At 40.0% G+C, this 27267-nt stretch overlaps 3 protein-coding genes across 3 annotated transcripts; 1 reads left to right on the top strand and 2 right to left on the bottom strand.

Annotated features, from left to right (window-relative positions):
• Window positions 1-3304: 3304 nt before the first annotated feature.
• On the bottom strand, window positions 3305-6131 carry ndufab1b (NADH:ubiquinone oxidoreductase subunit AB1b). The gene is made up of 5 exons (XM_079645517.1): window positions 5936-6131; window positions 4581-4700; window positions 4300-4387; window positions 3687-3802; window positions 3305-3594 (listed from the first exon to the last, which is right to left on the bottom strand). The coding sequence occupies exons 1-4, from the start codon at window positions 6083-6085 to the stop codon at window positions 3711-3713; spliced, it is 450 nt and encodes a 149-aa protein (XP_079501643.1). The 5' UTR covers window positions 6086-6131; the 3' UTR covers window positions 3305-3594; window positions 3687-3710.
• Window positions 6132-6917: 786 nt separating this feature from the next.
• On the top strand, window positions 6918-13068 carry dctn5 (dynactin 5). The gene is made up of 6 exons (XM_079646852.1): window positions 6918-7109; window positions 7265-7333; window positions 7421-7539; window positions 8139-8250; window positions 9989-10091; window positions 12069-13068. The coding sequence occupies exons 1-6, from the start codon at window positions 7062-7064 to the stop codon at window positions 12164-12166; spliced, it is 549 nt and encodes a 182-aa protein (XP_079502978.1). The 5' UTR covers window positions 6918-7061; the 3' UTR covers window positions 12167-13068.
• A 1771-nt stretch (window positions 13069-14839) lies between these two features.
• Window positions 14840-25637, bottom strand: hapstr1a (HUWE1 associated protein modifying stress responses a). Its single transcript, XM_079646851.1, has 5 exons — window positions 24967-25637; window positions 23871-23951; window positions 23096-23163; window positions 22694-22904; window positions 14840-18213 (listed from the first exon to the last, which is right to left on the bottom strand). Exons 1-5 carry the CDS (start codon window positions 25160-25162, stop codon window positions 17903-17905), a joined length of 867 nt encoding a protein of 288 aa, XP_079502977.1. The 5' UTR covers window positions 25163-25637; the 3' UTR covers window positions 14840-17902.
• Window positions 25638-27267: the final 1630 nt, after the last annotated feature.

The raw sequence follows: 27267 nt of genomic DNA, 5'->3' as shown, positions 1-27267 counted from the left end.
ATGGGACTTAAACTGACCTCGGATCAGGAGCAGGAGGCCGCATCGCTCTGCTGTTAGAGAAGGGACAAGCAACGTCTGTAAAACGCCTCTCATTCATGTTAATGTTACTGTTTTGGTCTCCGGCTTAATCTCGCTCTGTTTCCGTCTCGTCGAAATCTACTGTTAGTGTGAGTGTGTGGGGAGATGAGAAAACCCAGTCAAGTACAGAAACTGTGTATGTTCGAACACATTATCATGCCAAATCGAGGAGGGAAGGTGAGAGGGAAGGAAAGGGATTGATTTGATTTCTTTTGTCTTTTTTTTGCGTGTTGTATAAGAAGTGTGTGTTTGTGTATTTAAAAAAAAAAAAGCTGGACAATGTTAAATGCTTGAAGAAATCATTTGCAAAAGGATGATGTGAGGAAAACCACCACGAGCAATGTACAATCCCCAGGGCTGCCAAGCAGCTTTCAGACAGGGCCAGACGAGGGGAGGGAAGAAGGAAAGGAAGGAGGGAGGGTGTAGGAAAGGAGGGAAGCTGGCTGGTGATACTATACTACTTTTTAATGTTTAAGAAAAAATAATGTGACTCTGTTTTTCTCTTGACTTAACTATCCTGTGAGCAAATGCTATATTATATATCATAACACACCCAACGGCTCCTACTGTCGATCAAAAGGCTATTTTTGTTGACGCAAAAAAAAAAAAAACAGAAAAAAAAAAGAAAAAAAACACAAACTGTGAGAATCTGCTGTTCGTCATTTTACATTTAGACACAAACAAAAACCCTGAAAAGCTTTAGTCTAACCAGCACAAAGATGTGGGGTGGGAGGGTTGGGGGGGGGAGTTATCGGGGCGGGGGGAGGGTCACCATACAGAGGAGGGGGGGGGGGGCGCTCAGAGAGACTATGCAGTGGAGTGTTGAACCCAGGCTTCCATGTCCACCTTGGGTTTTTTGCTTTCTTTAAAAATAAAAAATAAAACGTACAAAAAAAAAAAAATCCCGCAACTTTTTTAAAAACACAGTTCAGAAGGGATTCCCAATAATATTCCTCAAACATGTCGTGCCATCGTTGAATCGTACTACTACTAATAATAATAAAACTGAAAAAACCTTTATTACCTAGCAAACCGTCGGGCCAGTTGTAGCAGGAGAGGAGGACAGGTTTAAGATTTGCAAAAGTCCATTTCTTTATTTTCACAGCTTGCCTCCTCGATAAGCCGAGGGGGCCGAGGCCGGTGAAAAACTGCAAATTTTACACAACTACAATGTTTTTTATAGAGATTCTATCAATCCACAGTGTGTAGTTGGATCACCTGTAAAACCTATTATGCACATTGCTTTGGGAGACTGTTGAAACTATATATAATATATATATATATGAGAATATAAACGTACAGTGTCTATAATCAACGAGGGGACGTCTTCCTCTCTTTACAAACAAAAACAGGAAGTACCTTTTTATTTTCAAATGTCTTCCTCGGGTCATCAAAAAAGATTTTATCTTAAACTTTGGGGGAAACTGCACTTTTTGAAGGACAATCTTTATTTGTATGGGTATAAAATTGACAAAACGAAGTCGCCTGATATTACAAGGTATAGAAAACCAACTCCAGTGTGCTCTAATAATGAATGTCTCCTCTGATGCTGTCTTTGTTTGGTTTCATTTAATCTTTTTATTCTCCTTCCTTTGTTGCTTGGTTTGTTCTGTATTATTTTTTTTCTCATTTTTTTCTGGATTTTAGTGCTCTTAAGAGAATCTGTACTAAGGTGTAGAGTAGTGAGTAGTAGGTCTTCTGTTGGCTGTACTCGTATACTGATTACTGTTTGTAACCCTCTGGCTCCTGCAGCCGTCATACAAAGCTGTAAAACTTGGGTACAACCCCCCTCAATAAAAGACTAACAATGACTCAGCACTTTTCTCCTGGACTCGTCATTTCTCCTCGTCTGCATCATTCAAATCAAATGTTTTATCACTTCATGCTTCTGAGATATTCCTCACATGGTTTTTTTGCGTAGCTGTTTCAATTATGGGATGTCTTTACTTAATTTAGAGAACCCGAGTTTGCAGTTTTTATTCACTGACGAAAGTGTTTTTAAAACAGTTGCAGTTTTTTTACAATTAATATAAAAATGTTTAAAACTGATGTAAAACACATTTTTGAAAAACCCTCAATTAGACAAAAAGCTAAATGTAATGGTTAACATGTTGCAACCCACCCTGAACCCTTGTTTCAGTTGCAATATTTGACATCCTTATAATAAATGTTGTTGAATATAAGTCATATGTACGTTTAAAACTGAGTATTTATTCTAATTTTATGGCAGGAAGTTTGTGTAAAAACAGTATTTTTAACTAATATTGCATCATATATTTTTTTTCTGATATTTTCAGAAACTTAAAATGTATTTTTCCAATTATACCTAATTGGCACCTTTAAAATCGTAACCACCGCATGACATGGTTCAATTGACCCACTAATAGTTCATTTTTGTCCAATGGTTCCCAAACACTACATCTTCAATAATAAACGCTGTGATAAATACTTTGACCAGTTGTCTTAGTGTACAACAAACCATAAAGTACCTCTAAAATGGTACCTAAATATAGCACTTTAGACAAGTTGATTTGTACCGTTTTGGGACAAAAATGAAAAATGACTGGCAGTCATTTTATTAACATACTGATGTCTCAAAAGCCTTTTTGAAACTTAAACATCTAAGGTGGCAAATGTTGAAAGGAATAAATTATACGTTATTGTGACCTGGCCATTTCTACTGATCATAATTCCATTGTTGAGGTCTACTAGAATAGATTCATATTGTTCAATGTTCCAAACTCACATTGGTTTCTGATATAGCCTAGTATGTGTATTCACTCTGTCCTAAACGGCTTGTTGGAGCTCCTCACCCCCCCTCCCTCCCTGTGAGCCCACTCTGTTCTGATGAGTCCACCACCGTTACATCAGTGATTGTGTTAGCAACCAGAAAATGACACAGATGAGAATGCTGCGTGGGGTCTGGGTGTTGCGTGGCTCGCTGCTGTGAGGAGCGGACAGTGTGAGCTGGGTTCATTTCCTGCTTGCTGCGTGGGATCTGCGAGACATCGCGAATGGACGCGGGAAGGGGATGCAGCACCCCCATCTGCGAGGCTCTTTGCAGACCGTTTACATGCATAAAAACCTTCATAACACACAAGGGGACGGGTAATAACCGGAAAAGCATGACATGGGACCTTTAAAGTATACCACACGGCATCTTCAACATTTTGATATTAACTCATGCTTCTGAAAGATGTGAATGAATATGACAGCAGAGACGTGCAGATCTATACATCAGGTGTATTTATTGATCTTTTTCAAGAGAAATTATACACCACATTATGGAGCTGGAAGAGGAAGAAAAAAAATCAAAACTGATATAACCTTTTTGTAATATTTTGTTTATCTCCAAGCTCCCAAAGTACATGTTTATTTAAATACAGTCAAACACGAGACACGGTAGCTGACGTCGACGCTGCCGCAACGGACAGAAGAGCGAGAGGAAGTGGACTTCCTGTGGGTGGGAAGTGGACTTCCTGTGGGTGGGGGGGGGGGGGTCTTGCTAGGGTCAACCTGTGTGGAAGAAAACAGCAAAGAGTGAGTACACAGTGACGCCAGAATGAATATATGTAGATGATGAGATGGTGAAGAGACAGGAAACGTACCTCTGCAGTGAACTAGAGAACAGATTATTCGTAAATGTCCTTCTTGTCTGCGATGTACTGTACAATCTCGTCAGGAGTCATCAGCTTCTCTGCTTCTCCGTCAGGGATCTCAAAGCCTGCAGGAAAAATCGACGGAAACAAAATTAAAACGTGTTTTTCTGTTCAAAGATGAGGCTAAATACATCAGCTGTTGACGCGCAGTATGAAGGCGGCTAATGTTCCGCGTGATGACGTTTATTAATCGAGTATTTAGTAGAAGCTTCGGACATTAAATGACTGAGGTATTTAATGTCGTAGAACAAAATGTGAAAAATCTCTTCAATATACTAATTTATTTAAATAGTTAACATCGCAATAAACCGCATTTAAATGTTGTCTTAATTTACATTATTTAATATTCTGTTCTTGTACACATCCCATATTCTATTGACATGTAAATAGACTTTTTGCACTATTTTGTATTTTATTTTATTGGATTGTTGGAGAAGCTCAGGTCAGAAGCTACACTGTAGCTTTGTACATATGACAATAAAACGTTTGAATCTTGAATTGAATTTGAATCTTCAGCTTGTGTTAACGAGGGTTAGTAGTAGTTTAGTGTGATCTGACTCACCGAACTCGTCCTCCATGGCCATGATGATCTCCACCTGGTCCAAACTGTCCAGCCCCAGGTCTTTCATGAAGTGGGAGGTGGCCTGCAGCTGAGGAGCCGACAGTCACAGACATTAAAGTCTCACAATCGCTTTGTTTCTCAACAAAATCTCAAGCCATGTTCAGTTTATGGTCTGGATATGAATCATGGATATTTCAAATAAAAATAGCTGGATAATCGCTACACCATTTTGTAATGGACATTTTTGACAATGTTTTCAGACTTGATGTTTCGTCTTTTACCTTCTCGGGGTTGATCTTGTCGTAGAGCTTCAGGACGTACAGGACGCGTTCTTCGATGGTTTCTAGGGTGAGGGGGGGCAGATGACCATACTGTCGGCACAACACGTCCAATGAGGGGAACTGAGGAGGAAGAAGAAGAAAAGATGAAGAGGCGTCAGGAGCAGAGACGATAGATTGGATGAAGGTCATGGACAGAGGACAAAGACACAAGCTACTGAATTAGCTTACAGCTGTTTACGCTCACTTACAATCTGTGTCTAAATGTTACTGGCACAAAATGATAGCAGGCTCTAGCCAAGAAGCGCTTGTTAAATAGACACAGCACTATTAAGGTAACAAGTGGATGGTTCTTTTTATTTATGTACAACACTCAATAGTGCACACGTGCCAAGCTATAATTAAAAGAGTCAAATTAGCATATCACTTAATATGCTTAGAGAATATTCCTGAAGAGATGCTGTAGGAGGGATGTGAAATGTATCCGTTAGCATTAGCATCACATTTTTATAAGAAATCTAATGTTTTGTTACAGGCTAAATAATTTGAGGGGATATGCTTTTGTGCCAACTACTAATCAAAGCTGAGACATGAGTATAACTGTCTCTCAATATGACACTAATGTATATTCTCTGAAGGCCATTAACTCCTATCATGCATTTACATTTCAAATGAATCCTATATTATGTATAGTATTTGATATTTTATCCCCGACTGTTATAAAGGTTGATAGACTGAATGAATGAAATGTGCTATACGAACAAAACTGTCTTATGTTCGTTCTAAATAGTCGAACCAATGTTGGTTGAACATGACTTTCGGTTAACGACGTGTAGCTTTATGTTATTTTAGCTGTGGACAACACACATTAAAGTATCATAAATTAAGTCATCATGCGTCCCACACTTCAGAAAACAGTAATTGATCAAGCTAACATCACACACAGCACAAAAATACAAATATAAGCACTGTGTCTATCTGACAAGCCCGATTATCTATTAACCATACAACTACAACTAGCTGTGTAGCGTTAAAAGGCGATTAGGTTTAACTTTAAGTCTCCTCATGTCTGTAAATTGAAGGTGAAACGGGGACAACAACACAAATGTGTGTCCATTAGCTAACAAGCTAGCTGCGTAACAGCAGAATATGGCTGTTGTGCAACCAAAAATAAAACGTCTTCATATTCAGTGGACTTCAGGAAGAATGTCCCACAGACATATGTTATAAGTGGTATATTAAACTACTTGCATGGCATTAAGAACTTTTAGCACGCCGGGTTAGCCCGACATATTTGAAAGGCGTCGGTAGGTCACCGCTGTTTAGGCCCCGACGGCTCAATGTTACCGGAGACTCACCCGGTTCACACACCGCGTCCTCCGGTCGGCCGAGTAGAAGGAGAGGGCTCGGTGGAGAGGAGCTGCCGGTACCACAGCGGCTCTGAGGGCCAGGGGGCCGGAGGAGAGCCTCAGCGTGCGGACACAGTGCTGCAGGACACGGGCCGCCATGACAGAGAAACAGTGACTGAGGGATCCCAGCGTGCAACGCGATGCGATGAAGAGACGAGATCATGAGCTACCATGTACGCATGCGCACAACTCAAACTGTGTTTAATTCTTATTTTTTATTAAGGTTATTTGATTGTGTTTGTGCGGTTTATAATGCAATGAACTCAACATATCCTATAAAGAGATATCTTTTAACATTGGATTTAATAAAAAAAGTATTCCAAAGGTGATAGGATTGATTTTAGGAAGGAATAATCGATAACAGAAAAACACAACAGATTAGTTTCATAATTACCTTACCCCATGACACAAATAAGTAGAGTATTTCTACACAAAAAATTCAATAATTTCTCAATCAGCAAGATACAGCTCAAATATATCAAACTAGAGATAGTTTAATTTGCTTGGCTTGACCAAATGCATCGATTATTTGGCACTCAACTAGTTTTGCCTGACAGCAGAGCAGCAACACAAACTGTGTCTTTATTTGGAATATTTTATTTTATTTTTGAGAGATTGTTATGTTATTTTAATTTGAATGTTTCCTTAAATGTAGTTAACTAAAACACCACATTTTATTAAAATTAAACATACTAACTTGCAAACGAGTTATGATTAATCTAAGGGAGGACTAATCAATAACAGAGCAACATAACGGAAAAGTAGTTTGATCATTACCTTGCCACATGATGCAAACGAGTAGAATATACACTTCATACACATTCAAAATTCAATATACAGTTACAAGATACAACTCAAATAAAGCAAACACCGGTGGATAGTTTCACTTGTTTGGTTAAACGAAATGTATCGATGATTTGTCACTTGACTCGTTTAGTCTGAGAATCCCAGTGTCGGCAGAAGAAGAGAGCTGACAGCAGAGCAGAAACACAAACAGAGGACTATTATCACTAAATTGTCCCCATTTTACTTTATATTTAATTAAATATATACAATATTCTATTTATTCCCAGCCATGGAGTTGTCAGAAATACTGTACAACAAAGCGGAGTACATTGAGACGGTAATATGTGTGATTTTAATCCGTTGTTAGCTAGCTTGTTGCTAACCGTAGCTGATCTGGGCGTTGGGCGTTGGATAGCTGAAATCATTGTTAGACAATAAAGACAGAAACTCACTTTAAGGCGGTTATTAATAATGTCTGTCGTTGTATTTCAGGCTTCTGGTAACAAAGTGAGCAGACAGTCAGTGCTGTGTGGGAGTCAAAACATCGTACTCAATGGCAAAGTAAGGAAAACAGACTGCTCGATGATGTTATTCATGTACTTTATTAGGATGTGACAAGTGTTTTATTGTGTGTGTTTGTATGTCCAGACTATAGTAATGAATGACTGCATCATCCGAGGGGACCTGGCTAATGTCAGGGTGGGCAGACACTGTGTGGTGAAGAGCCGCAGTGTAATCCGACCACCTTTCAAAAAGTTCAGCAAAGGGTAAAGCCTATTTTTCTCTATTACATTCTAACAGGTTACAGACATAATTACATATGTGTGTTTTGTACCTGAATGAACATTTCTTCCTGACATCAAAGATTCATATTTTTCCTCTGTTCAACTCTAAGTGAGTTGCAGTGTCGGAGATATAAATACCAAACGTATTTATAAGGAGTGAGAGCAATGCTGGCACTGAGCTTGTGGAGCTAAAAGCCTCAAAAACGCACATCTCTTTTTAGAAATCTTTACGGATTCAAGATAGTCCACAGGCCTGTTGTGAAAAGTTTTACGAAAAACACACTTTCTGCCAAACTACCCTAATAGATGGCCGAAAGGCTTGTGCTTGTATGTGTAACGTTACATGCTTTGTCTGTGTCTGATCAGTAGATCTAGTTTTTCACCGCCAACTGCCATCTTCCATTGTATTTAAGGGAAAGCACTTGCATTCCGCATTAAAACAGTCAACAGACAAATAACACTTCAGATATGTATTTATGCTTTGGGGGCAAACTGTCCCTATCATGTCTGTTTGCTATGACTATTCAACTAACACCTGACTGTATTATCTTTCTGCTCCCACCCTCCATCTCTCCCTCCAGAGTGGCTTTCTTCCCGCTGCACATCGGAGACCACGTCTTCATCGAGGAGGACTGTGTGGTCAACGCAGCGCAGATCGGTTCCTACGTCCACATTGGGAAGAACTGTGTCATAGTAAGTGGGATGAAAGCACACATACACAAACATCTAAGCAGAACAAATGATAAGAGAGAGGAGATATAAACAGAAGCAGTGTCTCCTCTAGCCTGTGGTGAAACAGTCACATGATAGTCATGTTCAGATGAACTGAGCGCAGGCAGGCACAGATCTGGGATGAAAAATAAAAAGAACACATTTAAAAATATATTTTATTGCCAGCGAGCAGTTTTGCCAGAGCTCATTACATTTGATCACCATTGCGTTACTACATGCCATAATTGAAAAAGAGAAAATCACAATTATTTAATAAACAGAGAATTCTGTTAATTAAATCAAAGAAAACCGCAGAATTTTCATAAGAATATTCATGTAAAATAGAAAAAGCACTACAATCCAATAAACATTTTAATAAAATAGTTGACTTCCTACTTGTCCAGTGCATTAAAGGTCCCATGTTGGTTATTACCCGTCCCCTTGTGTGTTATGAAGGTTTTTCTGCATGTAAACGGTCTGCAGTCACAAACCCTCAAAGTACACCCTGTAGGGAGTAAAACTCTAACACAGCAAAGACCTGTCTATGCTGCCCCAGAACGCCTCGTTGGACATTTTTCTTTTTCCATTTTTTTCTTCCTGCTTACAGGGTTGACCATACCCAAATGGACCAAATGGACCAATTGGTCCAAATGGACCAATCCGTGGAGCTCCTCACACACACACACTCTCAGCGGCAAAACTGTGCCGGGGGGGGGGGGTGCTAGTGGAGCCTCGCAGCAGCGAAACTGTGGCGCGCTTACACTGTAGGTGCGCTGCGTTTGGGGGTGCGGGTGCTAGTGGAGCCTCGCAGATGGGGGTGCTGCAGCACCCCCCCTTCCCACGTCCATGGGGCTCAGGCTGAGTTTTGCGATGTCTCGCTGTCTCGCTGTCTTGTAGACCCCGTGCATCAACCAGGAAACAACACCAGTAATACAGCTCACACTGTCCCCTCCTCGCAGCAGCGAGCCTCGCAGCGTCCCGCCAACACGGCACCCAGACCCCACGCAGCAGTCTCATCTGTTTGTCATTACTGGTGTCATTTTCTGGTTGCTAACTCCATTGTAACACATAATAACTGATGTTCCGCTGTAACGGTGGTGGACTCATCAGAACAGAGTGGGCGAGCTGACCAATCAGAGCACAGTGGGCTTATAGGGAGGGGGGGGCAGGAGCTCCAACAAGCCGTTTAGGACAGAGTGAATACACATACTATACAGAGATGCTGTATGAGAAACCAATGTGATTTTGGAACATTGAACAATGTAAATCTATTCTAGTAGACCTCAACAATGGAATTATGATCAGTAGAAATGATCATGACATGTGACCTTTAATACAATGCAGATCTTATTTGGAGTAATGAGGTCACATGACATGGAAGCTGTTAAAAAGACTTGAGAAATGAGACCCTGGAAAAATTACATTCTGGGATGAATTTCCCCTATATTAAAATGTGTTTATGATTCTTCTTGTCTTCATCTTTTTATAATACAAGTATGTAACTTTTAGGTATTTTGTACACATGAATGTTTTTTTACTATGATGATTTTTACATGTTATTCAATACATACATTCCCAACACATGAAAAATGGTTGAGACCAAAAACAAAAAAGGAACTAAATTCCAATTCAGCCCAGTTTCCTTTTGACTATAAAAATTATTTCCCCTGCATTTTTCCGAAGTGTCTCAATCCATCGTGTTAACTGGTTTTGTGTGCAGGGTCGGCGCTGTGTGCTGAAGGACTGCTGCAAGATCTTAGACAACACCGTGCTCCCTCCTGAGACCGTGGTGCCGCCTTTCACCGTCTTCTCTGGATGTCCAGGTCAGCTCCAACACACACACACACACACACACACACACACACACACACACACACACACACACACACACACACACACACACACACACACACACACACACACACACACACACACCCGAGGCCTGTACTACGAAGCCGGATTTTCGCTTAGCGATGTAACTTCAGGGAATACTCTGGGTTTGCGGTCCTACGACGCTGGTTCACTTCTTAGTGGGCTAGATCTCCATGGTAACTTATGCTGAACGGCTAACCTGGTCCGGAGCAGGTTAGGTTCAAGGATAAGAGATCAACTCAGTGAAAGCACCTTCTGCTGACCAATCAGAGCTCCGTGTGCGGGGTTTAAAGCGATCAAGTAATATTACAGGAGAAAGGAAATACAGAATAACTGCCGTTGCAGGAAAGACAATCAACTGACTGTGTGAACGTGAACATTAATAGAATATCACCTCCCATCTTCAGAGCAATCTGACTATTATAACATTAGCGTTAAGAAAGCTTACTTAAATATCTGCCACAACATAAGTAACCGGATCAAAGTAACATTACATACAGTCCGCGGCACTGTGAGTGCAGACGTCAATGTGTCCCACTTAGGGTTGCATAATTACGGAATTTTTTAAGATGGAAACTTTCCACGGGAATAAACGGGAATTTATGGGAATAAACTGGGAATTTTCTAAATTGAAGGTTGGCTCTTCATAGGGAACTTAAATATAGTTGGGGAAAGTATATTTTAGCATAATCTTGACTAAAACAAACAGATGCCATTCAAGTACACTTGAATATCCATGCCATAGCACACTGCTTACTGCATGGCTATTGAGACCACACAAAGCTTTGCAACAGGCTCACAAATGTGAGAGTGGAACAACTGGTTGGCATTCGGGCAAACCTAAGGCTCTTTGAGCCGGACACAGAGCCATCCTCAACAAGGCTGGACAGTGACACTGAAGAGGAAGACTCAGAGTGTGATGTTCATGAGGCCCACGAAGAGCCCGTTGACTGAAAGGGTAAAAAATGCAGAGGATCGCTTGAAGAAAGATTTGCATGTTTAATGGGACTTTTTGGAGGGAGAAGGCTGAGTGGGGTTGGGGGGATGAGTAACATTTAACTCAACATTCCTGTTTTCGTTCTTCAATGAAACAAATAATTGTTCAATAAAATAATTTGTTGAAATGTCATGTTTTTTTGTTTAATTTTGCATCGAATATTTCCAAAATTCCCCAGCTTAACTTCCCGTGGAAACTTTCCGGAAATTTACCGGAAACTTTCCGCCCCTTTGCAACCCTAGTCCCATTATCATTCATATCACATCATATCACATCATAATGTATCATATATTTCCTTATCTGAGTCAGCTGAGCCGTATCTGGCCGTGCAACACTCAGTGTCACATACTGTATGCAGAAGTATTATTTTAAGGAACACATTAAGTTGACGAAACACTCGAGTCAAATGTAATTAAAGTCAGATCGTGTCTTAGACGGGGCAGTGATATCATAAACCTGTTAATGTACGCATTCAAATACTTTTTCTTTTCCCAGCTGTATTCACCTTGCAGGTGAATGTGTGGCTATGTGGCTTTTATCCTGGATAAAGTGTTTAAGTCATGGATGTTTAAAGTTTAACTTCTTCATATGTCTAATATATTATAGTTTACTTTTCATTCAGGAAGTATGACGCTGCGCTGTCAGTACGCTTCTCCATGTTTGTGATTTGTCAAATGTTGCTAGCCCCGCCCCTTTCATGTGAACGCGCACTCAGCCGGAAACAGAGAAACCCTGGCTTGAGTTACCGAGTTGATAACCAGCGTCGTTGGACAGTTTAGCGAGAGCGCGTTTGTTTTGGATTAGGAACTGTAAGCCAGCTAACTCAAACATATCCAGGGTATGTTGAACTGGATTCATAGTACAGGCCTCAGATCCTTTCACCTTGTGTTTATCCACCATATCTTTACCTGTGTCCATCTTTCTCTCTCAGGTCTGTTTTCAGGAGAGCTCCCAGAGTGCACACAGGACCTGATGATTGATGTAACCAAGAGCTACTACCAGAAGTTCCTGCCTCTCAGTCAGATCTGAGTCCTGCCCCAAAAACCGTCAGCAGGATCCAGACCCTTTCCAGATGCCAGTGTCAGGTCAGGGTGGGGGTCTCTCATCACAAATGGACTCTGAGAGCTCACCTTCTATTCCTCCACCTCCCAAAAGACCCTACGTTTATCTGCTATTCACAAACACTTGGTCCTGTATAAAAACCCTTATAAGATTGTAGTGTTTGAGAATGAGAAAAGCACATCTGATATAGCTGCAAGAGGTAGTATGCAGCTCCAACATTGAAAAGTCTTTACAAATACAGAAATGGTATAAGGTGTTGTCATTTAACTACCCACAGCAAAGCAGTATAAGATGCTTTCAAAGGGCACAAATAAAGACCCTACAGGCACTAGTCATTTTTCCGGATGAATAATGTTCATGTTTTCTGCTTAATGTGATGTGGAGAAACTCAAGGATCTCTGTGTAGCTGCAGATAATCACATTCTTCCCTCTATGACAGCAGCTGTGGGTGAAGATGAGGAGGTGGAGGAGCTATGAAAGGAAGGAGGTGCCTGTATGACACCCATGGACCAAAACACTAGCAACAACAGTGATGTTTAAGGATGTTGGCATTTAAACAAGCCACATTTAAATACACACTGGTATCAGCGCTTTTCGAAGGCTATTCGTTGTTTTACTCATTTTATTTCTAATTTGAAGAACTTCTTTGCATTCTCCTCCACTGGCCTATGTTTTGTTTTTATTTAATAATGTGTCTTTTATGTCTTTACTTTTCAAATGATCAACTGCAGTGTGTTCATTTTAATTTGTTGATTTGTGCAGGACAGCCCCCTGTGCTTTGCCTTTGTTGAACTCTGTGACTATCCAGTAGCCAACATCTAAAATAGTGCAGCAATCAAATAAATACAAATGCTTGAAAATCTGCCTCACATGGACTCAGCTCTGCCTGCTTTAAAAACTATTAACCACTTGTTTTCCTCCAGCAAATGTTTTAATCTATGATTCCTAATATAGGCCACAGGGCTTTATATCTTGTATTCTATTAGATGTTATGACATCTTTGTAAGGTACTTGGTGGTGCAATGTTTTATTTGTAGTGTGCACACGCTTGGACACAATTTGGTTACATCGTCAATTTGGTTGTAATTCGCAACCAAGCATAACAGCATGCCAACGAAGGATAGGAAGAATCGACTAAACAAGTAATTACATATTTAAACTTCAATAATGGGCTTTATGTTTCATGTTGAAAGAAATGCATTCAACACGTTTTTTAAAACCTCAAGGATACGGGGATTAGGAAAGAAAACACGTAAACATGTTTTATTTATATGAAAAATGCTCATTGCAACTTTAAGCTAATTAAGCTTTAAAGCAGCGTTTGTGTTTTAAACAACATTTACGACATTACGTTCGTGTTTTTTCCCTCACAAAAGCTGTATGATTATATGAGGTAAAACAAACGTGTGGGATATATTTCCTTCCCTTAAAATGTTTGCAAAGTTGTTAGCATCCATGTTTTATTACTAGCTTATTCTTCCTCTTCTTCTTACGGTATTTGTTTGCACACTGCTGTGGGTTGTGGCGCGTTACTGCCACCTGTTGGGCGAGAGGTATACTGTAAAACCCAGATACAGTTTATACAGGCTGTGGTTAAACCAAGTAGTACTATTTATTTTCTTTAAACATTGGCTGGACAGTTTATAGTCACCTGTTTGTATGTACGTTTCGCAGGAGACAAACACTCCATGGACCCCCGTGGTTTAAACATGATATCATATATCTACTAGAGTTTGAAAACTCCATAAGGAGACTATAAAATAGTAGAAAAGATTAGGATTATAATTCGACTCAGCAGTATTCATTCGCATTTAAGTAATAAGTGTCACTGTTAAAGATAGTTGCTACTGTTACAACCTTCCTTAAGGCTGGAAACAAATAGGGAGGCCACACAGAGTTAAATGCCAAACTATCAGAACAGGGTCACGCACACTTTACAGGCCTGTGTGTCCCCATCACATACCCATCACCATGACATGTGGAAAAGTGACTTTTTTCCCCCCAATGCTGTTCTTTGGCATCATCTAGATACGTGTAATTTATGTGACCCTTCAATAACTCAGTCCAGAGAAGAAGTCACAACTAACTAAGGAACAACCACTCCCAAAAAATACATTTGAAATACTATAGTGACTGTCATTTCCTCTCTTTTTAACACATACGGCTCCTCTAACTACCAAACAGATCACTATTTCTTGCTTGTGCGTCATCTCTTGTGAAATGCAAACTATTCTATAAGTGCTTACTGCTGCTCATTTGCATGTCGGGTCTAAATGCAACCAGATCTATCTGCTCTATAGGGGGAACCTCTGGTGCAAGTTTTTGAGTTCTCAAAATATACATGCTAAGTGTGTTAAATGAAGAGTAAAAATAAGCTTCCTTACTTGGTCTAAAAAGGTTTGCTTTATGCATTTACAATACACTTTGATGACATGCCACTTGCCCTTTATTTTCCATAAACTCAAGAGGGGCAATTGAACAAATAAAACACTTCTGTACGAACCCTTGATTAACATTATACTACAATACATTTAGCTGACGCTTTTATCCAAAGCGACTTACAATAAGTGCAATTAAATATTAAGCAAATTAAATAAACAAAAGTAACATTTACTTTTCTTTAATGAAACAGACAATCGATTTGCAACTCAATGGTTTTATTTATTTTACAATGTGAACCACATATATCATACCAACAATTAAATGTTAAGTATATAGATTAGCCATTTATTACTTTTTAAACAAATAAGTATCAAGAAACAGCTGATAATAGTGTTGGCTCCAGAGACACGTGGCATGACTCAGTCTTTTTGAGAACAATGTGGATGAAGGCCGGTGATTGGCTCGGCAGAAGAAAAGAAAAACACAAAGTGCACCCCCCCTACCCCCCCATTATAACCCAGCTAATCAATGCAGGTTCAACAGGGGGATTAGAAAGATGGCAGCGTCCTGCCAACTCTCTTTAGTCAAGCCTTTTGAGGGGGGGGGGACTGTCTGCAGCCACTTCACGTCTTCCCTTTGTTGTCATGCAACAGAAACACTGGGGAGGATAACCACTCATTTGTAACATCACGCACCATTTGGTTTCAGTCGATGTGGCGTGCTAGACGCAAAAACAGTGCCCGGAGAAAGATAGAGCAACTCAAATATTCAAAATGCATTCCTCTGATTTCATTAAGAGCGTGTTGACAGCTCGGTTCATAGGATTTACATAATCTCCGTACACTGCCATTGGCTGTCTTTAAGGGCCGAAGTTCCTATTGAATAAACATTGATCCTTCCTATTGTCACATTATTAACGAGCCTTGTGCTAGCTGAAGCTAACAAGGACATACTGTTTAGAAAGACGTAAGCATGAATTCTCACCATGAATGAATTTTTCTGTAACCAACTCAAAACTCCATTTGGATCTCTATTCGTCTGAAATCAGTCCAACTCAGTGGTTTCCTTTGTATGCAAGAATAAAGTCTTTGACAGAAGCAACACATCTCAGCCTTTTCTTTTCCACCAACAAGCCAGATATGATGTATGAATATAAAAGCCAACCTATAACGTAAAAGAAAATTTTAATCTGTGACCAAACTGTAACAGAAGTTGAAAACTGGCATGCTTTATACAACTAAAGAAAACCCACTTTTCCAGGTCGTACAAATAGAAGGGGAGTGAACGAAAAGGAGGACGAGGAGAAGGAAACAGTGACGTCTCATTGGTTCAGCTACAGCGGGTTTACAGGTCAAGTTTAAGCCAACATTTACTCTATTGCTAATATGGCAGGGCATCACTGGGGATATTTCTATTCGATAACTCAAGACTTTTAATGATTTCAACTTTGTTAGCATTATATGCTATAAAAAAAAACATGATATACTCCAAGTATCTTTCAATATAAATCATAAAAAATTCAATGCAGTTCTTTTTACTTGAACTGTGAATATACTTAAATTTCGGACTCATGCGGTATCAGCGTCTCCGACTCTTCACCGTTACAAAATGATTGAAGGCAACAATTTGAATCAAACCATCGAGGATATTCATCATCCTGTAAAAAAAAAAAAAGCCTCCACGTCGTATTAATGCACACGGCCCTTGTACAAAAAAGCAGAGCAACACCCAAACTCCAGCCAGATAATGCAATAATGTGTTTTCTGACTGGCGTGTTTCATGGGTCTATTTAGAAACGCTCCCTTTGTAAACTGTTCTGTGATTCACGCTTTAACAGCACCGACTTCCTTCCGATAAATCATTTGTCAGGCAGGGAAAGACTTTTAATACAAGTAGAGCCCATGTGCGGAAATGTTTGAAGGGTTGTTGGACCAACGGTGTGTGTTTTTAGTCATACCGAGTTAGGGCTGCTCGATTATGGCAAAAATCATAATCTCGATCATTTGGGTCAATAATTGATATCATGATTATTAAAAACGATCCATTTACTTTGAAAACATCAATTTATTGAAAAAAAGAGTTTGAACAGTATGTTAACAGTTGATTACCCTGAACTTTAAGTGCAATTGAACTGAAAAACATATTAAAATATATATTTTTTTAAATAACAAAAAATTGTTTTATCTTGATTATGTTGTTCTCATAATCGTTGCAAGCCAAAATCGTAATTGCGATTAATTGAGCAGCCCTATACCGAGTGTTTACTTCCTCTAAGCAGTGAGTGTTGTGCTAATCTAGGCTACATCTGGGATATAATGGAAGAGCCGATTTGTTTGCATGAGTTAGGTGAAAATTAAGTGCAGTCCTTATTGCAAATCAGAATAATCACAAGATCACATAAAAGAGCAGTTGCTTTTTGTATAAGACTAGGGTAAAGGGGTGATCTTTATGACTAGCTGTAGTCACAAATAAAAAATAAAAAGTGTTTTCTTTTTAATCAACAACAGAAAAAATGTGGAGAAATAATTAACTTGGCTATCAATGATGCCAACAGCAGTGGCAACAAACCTAGAATTTTAACACTGGTGGTTTGACGAACTAATGAAAATGGCGACTGGCTTTACTAAATGGAGCCATAGTTGAAGCAGAGTTAGCGGAGAGTAAAGTGACGTGCCATCGACCTGGAGAAATGTAACTGAAGCTGGATGACCCCACACCTGTCCTACTGCGATTCAGCTCCCCCACCGACGACGGTGGAGCAACAGAAAGATCACATGTTGGTCGCAGAGGGTTGAGTCTCCAACGTTTGGCGAGCAACTCGGTTCACTGAGTGAGACGATCATGGCCCTCACTTCCTTATTAAGGTGGCGGGTGAGGATGAGTGGGGTTCAGGGAGGGAAGGGCACAAATGTGTCGAGGATCAAAGTGGCTTTTACTCGTCGAAGCAGCACAGTGCGTGTTTGAGAACTTTCTGTATCCCATGATGAGTCTTCCTTCGTTGTCTCCTTTCCGGGGCGGGGGCGATGGCGTCCGGACCTCCTCGTCACACACACACTCATTAAGTGTTCTGATAGCAGTGATTTGTAGCAATAGTGCAGGGAAAGGAGACAAGGAATAGAGTTCATTCAACATCAGAAAAGAGCAAACGGGGACCTTCTGTCTGCGTTTCCAGACGTTCTTCTGCACAGCCAGGCAGCTGAATGTCTGTCCATCCGTCTGTGCATCTGTCCCATGTTCACCCCTCCAACCCCCTCCCTCCCTCTCCTAGCCTTGGCTCTGAAGGCTTCCCCCCCTCACACACACACATAGGCAGGCAGCACATCAGATCATCCTGTTGCGTTTGTGCGTAGGAGAGTCTGTGATGACATCGCTGCACTGGGTGGAGTTTCTTTTCCTGGCTCCTCCCCCTCCGGCGGAGGCTGTAGAGTCCAGATGCAGCGCCATCTCTTCCGAGATGAAAGTGTTCAGGTCGACGTCCTGGAGCCCGTTGCGCCGGCTGCGGCACACCGGCCCCGATCCGGAGGAAGCGCCTACGCCGGCCCCGCCTCCGTTACTGCTGCTCCCGCTCACATGTGTGGGAGACCCTGGAGCACCGGAGCGGACGCTGATGCTCGCCATGGCTCCACTCAGACCTGTGGAGGGAGGAGGAAAAGACAGGATCATCAATCAAATCTGATATATTGTTCAATATCACTAATTAAACATTTGCCTCAGGGGGCTTTACAGTTGTACCTCTGTACTATGTGAAGACAAGGAAAAACGGTAGCAACAGATGAGGAACCTTCTCTCAGGACAGACAAACGGGCAATAGATGTGTGTATAGAGAATAAAATTAGAACATAGAAAATCTAAATGACAAATAATGAAAGAACACGAAAGAAAAAGGCATTCTTTGGAAAATAGGACGGATGAGCAATCTTGATGGTGTTATTCTTTAAAAAAAATGTTGCAGCTGCAATCTGTCCCCATCTTATCTATCGACTAGGCTATAATCAAGGCAAGCTACCGGTTAGGATTTGAAGAAGAAAAAAAATCCATCCCGTTATGTCAGGTTTCATAATTTATTGCAACACCTTCATCAATGTGGTTTTTTGGATAGCCCAACATTCACTGACAACCAAGCAAACACATCATAACTTAGCATTTGTCTGGGGAAAGTACGCTGGACACATGACCACAAAGATGGTATCTGTAAGTGTCTGAGAAAATATATTTAGGGAAAAAAAGTGTTGTATCTGCATTTCTTTAGCATAACAAGCATTAATCTCAAGGGCATTAACCTTTTTCCTGAGATATAAACAGCTATATTGAAGGTTTAGAGTTAGCCTTGTGATTGGGAAGGACACAAAGTAAACAGCTCTGTGACAGGACTTTATTTGTCAAAGTCACTCGCTCAGGCTGTTATTTGAGTGTGCGTTTCAGTCTCCCCTTTGGATTTCATTAGAGAACGAGTCAGGTTCAAGCTTCTTCAGAATGACATTGTTAGGATGTCTGACACATTACGGCATTTAAAGCAGCTACCTCAACACTAGAGCCAAAGAACAAAACTATTCCACAGAAGGTTCATCTCAACAGATGAGTCCTGTAGAAATAAATATATGATGCACAAAGTGTCAAGTACAGTTTGTAATGTATTCATGACCCAGCGTTTTAATGTAATTGATAAAAGCCTTCAACCAAGTGGTGATGTCATAAAATACGCAACTGATTTTGTGCTTCACATTTGTTCAGAATACTAAGTTGTGTCTGTAACAAAAAATTAGTGAATCCTATTGTCGTGCAATTTGTTTATACAAAAAAGAAGATGTCCCCAGTGTGCAAAAAAGCACACGTCCCACAGTCCGGGACGTGTTATTTACAATATCGGAAAAGTAGATCTTTCAATTGACTTGTCCGGCGGACAAGTGACATTTTTCGCCCTCATTTATTGACAAATTATTGATAAATTCAGTTTACAAAAGGCAGAACTAATTTGCAAATTGTACGTGTCCGCCATTGTTCGTTTAGAAATGTTAGGAATCGACAAGCAGAACCGAAACTAAGGAAATACATCTCGCCGCTTTTAGACGGGGGCGGGGCGAGGCGGGAAGCACAGTGGCAGGGTTAGGAAGCAAAACTCGGTCCCGGGATCAATAAGAGTTGTGAGGACAGGAGGCGAGGCCGAGCCCCGCGGACCGCAGCTCTCTCTCTCTATGCTCCGTATCAGCTGATCGCTGCAGCTCAGTGTCTCTCTCTCTCTCTCTCTCTCTCTCTCTCTCTCTCTCTCTCTTTCTACGCACAGCGGATCCGCTGCCCGTTTAACAGCCTCATATTTGTCAAACTTTCTTATGTTCTTTCTCTAACACGTAATGAAGGTTATTACGCGTTTTAGCTCCTAAGTTGTTCATATTGAACACCATTTCCTTTATGAAGTAAAGGAGCCTCCCTGTCTGTGTCCTCGCGCTGTCCTCACATCCCCGGACCCCCAGACTCGGAGGAGCACAGGAATGTCAGTATTGTTTATGAAGCAGGGTATAGAAAGTACGTTATTGAAATGAAAATACTACTTATTTACTTTTACAAACAGTGAGCAGCGTGCAAGTGTCTGAGTTGTAGAAAAGCGCTAGGCCTATAAATAAAATTGTTTATTATTATTATTATTATTATTATTATAAGGCCTATGTGTTGGACATGTGTTGTTGGACTCTGTCTCACAGGCAGGTTGCAGTGTAACACCAGAGGAGACTTGGCCAATTGTACATTCTCAAACTGCACTGCTTAGAACTAACTAAACAATGCAGATATTATTTTTATACAATTGTTTTCAATAACCGTAAGAAATTAAACATCATGATGTGATTCGTAAATAGGAATACAGATTTGACTTAATGTTTTCATGAATATATTTTTCTCCCAGTTTGTCATGGGACTTATTTTTACCCTCTCAAAGAACCCGAATCGAGAACCGAAAATAACCAGAATGGAAAAGCAGAACCCGAATCGTTAAAATCCAAAGGATACCCAACCGTATGTGTGATGCAGTAAAATCTTACCGCTCACTTACGTTAGCGGTGTCGTAAAAACCGTGGGAAAATGTAAAATACGATGGCGAAGAAGATTCCAGTGGCCCCCAAGTGAAAAATGTATTCGGACAAGTAAATTGCCAAAGTCACTTGACCATGGACAAGTACTCTCTAAAAACTTTTTCTCACACTGGAGTCTCTCCCAACACACACACAGACAGTGGTGGAGAAAGCAAAAGCTATCTGATAACTGAGGAAGGAGACACATAGAAACTTCCCGACACAGAGAGACCCGTTTCTGTAACCGAAACCACCGAATGCCTAATGTCATACACCCTGACCCCAGCTACCCTTTCAAAGTGAGGACCTTCAGATAAAGTTCTGAGTACTTATCTGTACTAACAGCACACCAGAAATACATACAAATGGTTTCATCTGGTAATTTTAAAAAAAACAGTCATCACAAAAGTACTTCGCTTTTGTTTTAGCAAAGTGTTCCCTGTCACACAAACCGGGTCAAGAAGTCCAACACAAACACGTACGCAACATGCCCTTATCTCTGACACACATGTGGCGGCGCACCTGGGACTAGTGTTAATTTTGTCAGCTATTTTTTTTATTATTTAGTTTTAGTCCCGTGTTAAACTTCCTTTTTAGTTTTAGTCATATTTAGTCACGTTTTAGTCGACTAAATGTCTGAGCATTTTAGTCTTATTTTGTCAATGAAAACTGTTGAGTCTTTTTTAGTCATCAGATTATATAGAACATTTCAGTCAAACTAGCCAAAACCAATAATTTGTCATTTTAGTCAAACTTATTTCACAATAAGATTATACCTTGTCCTTATTTGATGAAACACACAGGTTGAATGATTAAGAATGCAGCTTTGCAGAGAGTATCAGGTCATGTTGTGGTGTTATCAGCTGTGTTATGGCCACATTGCTTCCCTTCTGATAAAACAATGCATTCGCTTTTTTCCTCCGCCTCATTGTAGCGAAAATGGGCTCAAATATCACATCGTCTTTTTCTCCCAAGCAGTGGTCGCGTTAGACTTTTTCGCTGTCAGTCATTTTGACGGACAGGATCGTAACATTTCCGTCATAATCTATTATTATCCGTCGAGTGCACAATTTATCAATCACTCGCGCTGACGGGGGGGGATATTCGGTTAACGCGAGTGCGACCACTGCTCCCAAGCCCTGTTGTTGCCATTTTATTTTCTGTTAAATAAGGTTAGTTAGACCCAAGTCTTCCTGACAGTTCACAGTGTGCCGCTGGCCCGGTGTAATTCTAATGTACCGCCGCGTGCAGCACAGACACACAGCTGCTGCCCAGCCGCAGCACCGGAAATGAAAAACTGACTATCAGAGATGTAACGTTATCTTTGATAATATTTCGTCTCCTCATTTTTCATCAACGAAAGTAAAGAGAGATTTTGGCATAGTTTTTATTTAGTTAACTACATTTTAGTCTCGTCACTTTTCGTCAACGATATTGCATGATGATTTCGTTACAGTTATTGTTTACTGCCGTCTGTGCCGTCTCGTCATCGTCAAGTTTTCGTCATGGAAAAAAAGGTCGCTGACGAACATATTTCGTCATAGTTTTAGTCAACGAAATGAACACAGACTTGCTCTCTCACACACACACTCTTCCAGGAATACACTTTCTGTACTTCAGTGCTTTCAAGTCAACAGTTATTTGTTTTACCTTAGAAGATTTGTAAATCAGTAAAAGAGTCAATAAGGAAAGGAAATTCACCTTATATAAAGTCTGCATGTTCATATATTATAAAAAAATAAGGAGAATTATACCTTATACCCCAGTACAGTATTTAATTGTACATTCTGTTATCTTTTTTCTTTTCTTTTTTTTAAGCCTTTGAATCTAGTGCATTGTAAAACCTTATATTTATCAAGTTTGTGGAATCAGTAGGTCTCACGAACACATAGAAGTACCTTAATTAGTGAGCATGCCCTCATACAAAGGCTGGAATTTAACATATACTGGTCTTAAAGACCATCAGTTTTTTATGCATCAATGTATCAACCTCCTGGGTTGTAAATCAAATATCTGATTAGATGGACAGAATGGTGGGCTCTTCACTCACCGTGCAGTGCTATGGCCTCCCTGAAGGGCTGCAGGTCTGCCTCCACAGATGAGCCAGTCTCCGCTGGAGAGTTAGCCCGACTCGGGGCCACCATGGCCAGCCGGGTGTTGGTCCTGCTACTCCTGTGCGGTGGTGCTTTGCCGCACAGAAAGCTGATAAGATCCTCCCTGCGGATGGTTCTCCGTCGCTTCTTCACCCAGGCCAGCATGTCCTGCAATCCAATACAAGCGCAATCCGTCCTTAGGCAAGGTTTCATTTTATGATGCAATTTGTATCCCTCTTGAACACGCCTGCTGTGTACACCTAAAATAATCTAAAAGCAGTGGTTCTTAAATTTCAAACAAATGTGAAAGGAAGGGGTAGCATCACAATTTGTCCGGATGCAGGAGAAACAAGACCCACCTTATTACGGCGCTGGTGGCCTGTCTGGATGCCCCGATCAAAGGTTCTCTGATGGGCCTCCACACTCTCTGAGATGGTAAAAAAGTGTAATATAAAAATAATTAGAATTTTTCATTATCATGTGTTGGAACGCCAAGCAGATAATGACACCTTAAATAACATACAGCTTGAAAATATATTTGGCATAGGAACATGGAGACATCTAAGTATCATGGGTTATGATGTAGATACTTTTATTTCTATACATTTTTGGGGAAAACATAAGAGGAAAATCACATGACTGACAGCTTTTGAAAGAAACAGCAAATTACTTCTGGAAGTTGCTCACTCCCTAAAGCTAATTCTACCCTCTCCCAGGTTTTGGAAGGTAAACTGCCAAATTGGGAGTCAAGTCCAGTAGAATCTCATTCTTACTACAACAAACCGCCTCCCTTTTACTGGTAATTTCCTTACATTGTTATACCATTTTTTGATTTTTTTTTTTTTTTAAATAAGGTCTATTTTTCATCTATCCCTACAGTGAACATGACACGCAGACATACCAAAGACCTGCAAGCCCTGTGAGAGACAGATCAATAGAGCGGATAAGAGTGTTTACCACTTGTTGGATGAGCCCGTCAATAAAACATGTCTGCATTTAAAAAGTACAATGATAGTCAGCAACAATCTGTATTGATCAAATGAAAGCACACAAACAACTGTAGGTGTAGTAGTTAGCAGACCGATATATCTTGCCCAATAGCACGAGTATGGAGAGATGTGGTTATATAGTTACCTTTGTAGAGGTTGGTGACTGCTGTGGCAGAGTTCTGAAATGGCACCCACAATGACAGGCCCTGCTGATGGCATACTCTGTCTGTGTCGGAAAGGGGAAATATGTTTAGTTTCTATGCATAACACACATGTGAAAGAAAGCATTCTGAATAAATGTGACCTAAAAAAGGACAACAAAACATTTGAGAGGCTTGGTGAGGCAGGGTTGAAGTGGAGATCATTTTCATTCGCCATTTTGTCCTGCTTCTAAAATTGCAGGGACATGGTTTGGCATAAAAATAACTGTCAGCCATCGCTAGATGGCCAGCAGCTTATTTAGCAAGAAAGCACCGACACACCAACTTAACTGCATCATCAGCAGTAAAGTTGCTATGTCAAACATACATGTCAAACACGGATTCACTTAACAAGCTCTGACATAATAGACAGGAATGTAGTATGTTTGATGGTAACTTAACGATAGCATATTGCTCACAAACCAATATTTCCACAGAATACAATCCTCGCCATTTTGTGATTATTACGCGTTGCTAAACAAACTGCTCGATCAGCATCAAACCGAGCGTTTAAGAACAAGAGTGAATGTAAGTGCCGTTAACTCTATATACTATAATAGCATATTTCAACAGTCAGTCATGTCTGGTGGAACAGATGGTAACACTGACAGTAAACCAGAGACTGTCATCTGGGAATGTCGCGTAGCTACGATTGTTGTTACCATCGCCATTTTGTATCTAGCCCGGCTAACGTTAGCTTTCTTCTGGTGACTAAACTTCAACAAGCCGTCGAATTGCGAAATATATTCATGTTGAGATACTTTAATTATGCCAGTAAAAATGATAGTTGTTTGACAATATAACCAGGTTTCGTAACTATTTTATGTCACTGGCTAACAGCTAGCTAAATTTAGCCTTTGCCAAATCAGCTGTAAACGTTACCCAGTTTTGACGAGAGTTTTCTAGCAGGCTAGTTAGCATTCTACGTTAGTTCACAGTAACGCGTAATTAGCCAGGATGCTAACAAACAAGCTAAATGCTAACTAGCAATGTTAGCCTAGTTGGACCAACTACAGGCAAAAAGAAAGCGCTGGTGTGCACCTTTGTATAACTGTGCCACGGCGGTGGCGGAGTTCTGGAAGAGATGCCACAGTTTATCCTGGTCGTTGTCGGCCTCCTCCTCGCTCGGCTCCCTCTGCTCCGCTTCGGCCAAACACTGCCGCTCCCATTTTGAGAACCAGTGCTCGGGTCCGTGTTCCTGTATCTCCGAGTCTCCGTCTTCCTTCTTCTCCTCCATTTAATGCACCAAAAACAGGAGTTAGATGCTCCTTTTTATATATTAAACTATTAGTATCGGGCCCTATATGAATAATTATTTGAGTACATTCATGAATGCTGTTTGATTTGTAATAGTTTGCCCCTACAATACAGCGTTGCTCTCTGGCCCAACTACCATCTGTGAAGATAAGCTCAGCTAACTATTTTTCCTGGTAGCCGACGATGTGATATATACAACGCAGACTATCTTGTTGTGTGCTTTAGCCCGCCCATTATATCATATCTCGACTATGATTGGTCATATGAACACTGCAGGGCGGGCTTGAAAGCTTTACTCAGAATCGTATTGGCTCACGGACACGTCGCTCAAAGCATTGACACAAAAGAACCACAGTGAAAATTCCTCACAAGCTTGCGAGAGAGAGCAAGTTGTGTCGTGAAAAATCTGCAGTTTCAATAAAAACAATATGATTATTTGTTTTGAAAAGTGCTTTATAAATACTGTTTTTTTATCAACTGTATTATTTTATCCTTCTCTTAGCGTATTTTCTTTCACTTTATAATTAATTCTGAACCCACAAGCTGGGGAAAGGACATAGGCCTACATATATTAACCATATCAACTTTTGAACATGAACCCTCTACAAGTCCATATATGACTCATGATAATTTACCTACAAAAACATTTTTGACCTGCTCAAATGGAGAGAAAAATGATAAGGAAAATAATTAAAATGTTATGCACACCAATTTAACAAATAAAAAGGAAATTACATGAACGAGAGGAAGTCAGTGATCATAAAAAGCCTAACTGCGACGGGTATTATGACCTGGTGTAATATTATTTTTCACCACTGCATGGTGCAATTTACTCAAATATGAGAATGCATGTCTATTACAGCAAAGCACCTTCTGGTTACAGCTATGAAGATTTGGATTGCTAAGTATTATGAAAATGATGAACACTGCCTTGCTTATGTGATATTTCATGATAGGCAGTAGATTGTCCTCCAAAATGGTCACACCCAATGATATACAAGGTTACAAGTAAGAAAAGTGACATTATTGGAAGCCTTTTTAAAATATGTTTTTTCATCTTTGATTAAATTTGTTTTTTTATCTTTGATTTCACTTAATTGGCTTATATTGCGGTATACTTTTATTGTTGTCGTGTGTGTGTGTGTGTGTGTGTGTGTGTGTGTGTGTGTGTGTGTGTGTGTGTGTGTGTGTGTGTGTGTGTGTGTGTGTGTGTGTGTGTGTGTGTGTGTGTGTGTGTGTGTGTGCTATTCAGCTCAAATAAAACTTGGCCCTATGAAAATAAGTGAAAATGGTTATTTGTGAGATTTATTTCAGGGTATTTCTTGTTGATTTCATACATCCCTGATCTAAATTAAAAACGTACAATGGTAATGTGACCTTGCTTTAATGCAACCTTGAGAATCACGAATCAGGTTTAGGAGGAAATTAAAAATGTAAATGAAATAAATGTACAATAAAAGTACATACAAAATAAATGAGGTTACAAAATGTGTAGACGCCACAAAGCAGCAATGGGCTACCATACACTGAATGCAGGGCCCCTGGAGTGGAATGTTGGTAATTGAAATGCTATACCATTAATATACAAATAATGCATTGAAGTAAAAACAAAAAGCACAATAATTTTCTTCCATAAGTCTCCTGTTAATTGATAAAGTCTGGTTTTTATTAGTTAGTATAATAGGCAATAAATGCTCCAGTTCGCTAGGAATGTTGTTCTTACACAAATGTCAATATAAAATGTGTAGGAATAACTATTTATTTACAACACCGTTTCATAACAAATGTTTTAAAGTTAAAACAAATCTTAATGTTATTTTTTGTTTAACTATGTTAAAGTATTTTTGTGGAAAAAATAGTACGATAGGAAATTAATTGAGTACACTTAATTAGGCCTACTTATTATTATTGAAATAGTGCTTTCTGTTCAAGCCATTGTAAATCACTGATTTGGGCTCCAGTGCAAGTCATAAATATGCTAGGCCCTGAATTGTCATTCTTATAACTTCATTTAATTTTAAATTGTTGTTGTTGCACTAATATGTTGTTCCCCTGTACCAGATCTCGTCCATTTATAACATGGAT

The sequence above is a fragment of the Notothenia rossii genome (genome assembly GCF_949606895.1).
Source record: "Notothenia rossii genome assembly, chromosome: 8".
NCBI classification, from domain to species: domain Eukaryota; kingdom Metazoa; phylum Chordata; class Actinopteri; order Perciformes; family Nototheniidae; genus Notothenia; species Notothenia rossii.
The sequence above is the reverse complement of the archived record's forward strand: the minus strand, read 5'-3'. Positions and strand labels throughout refer to the sequence as shown.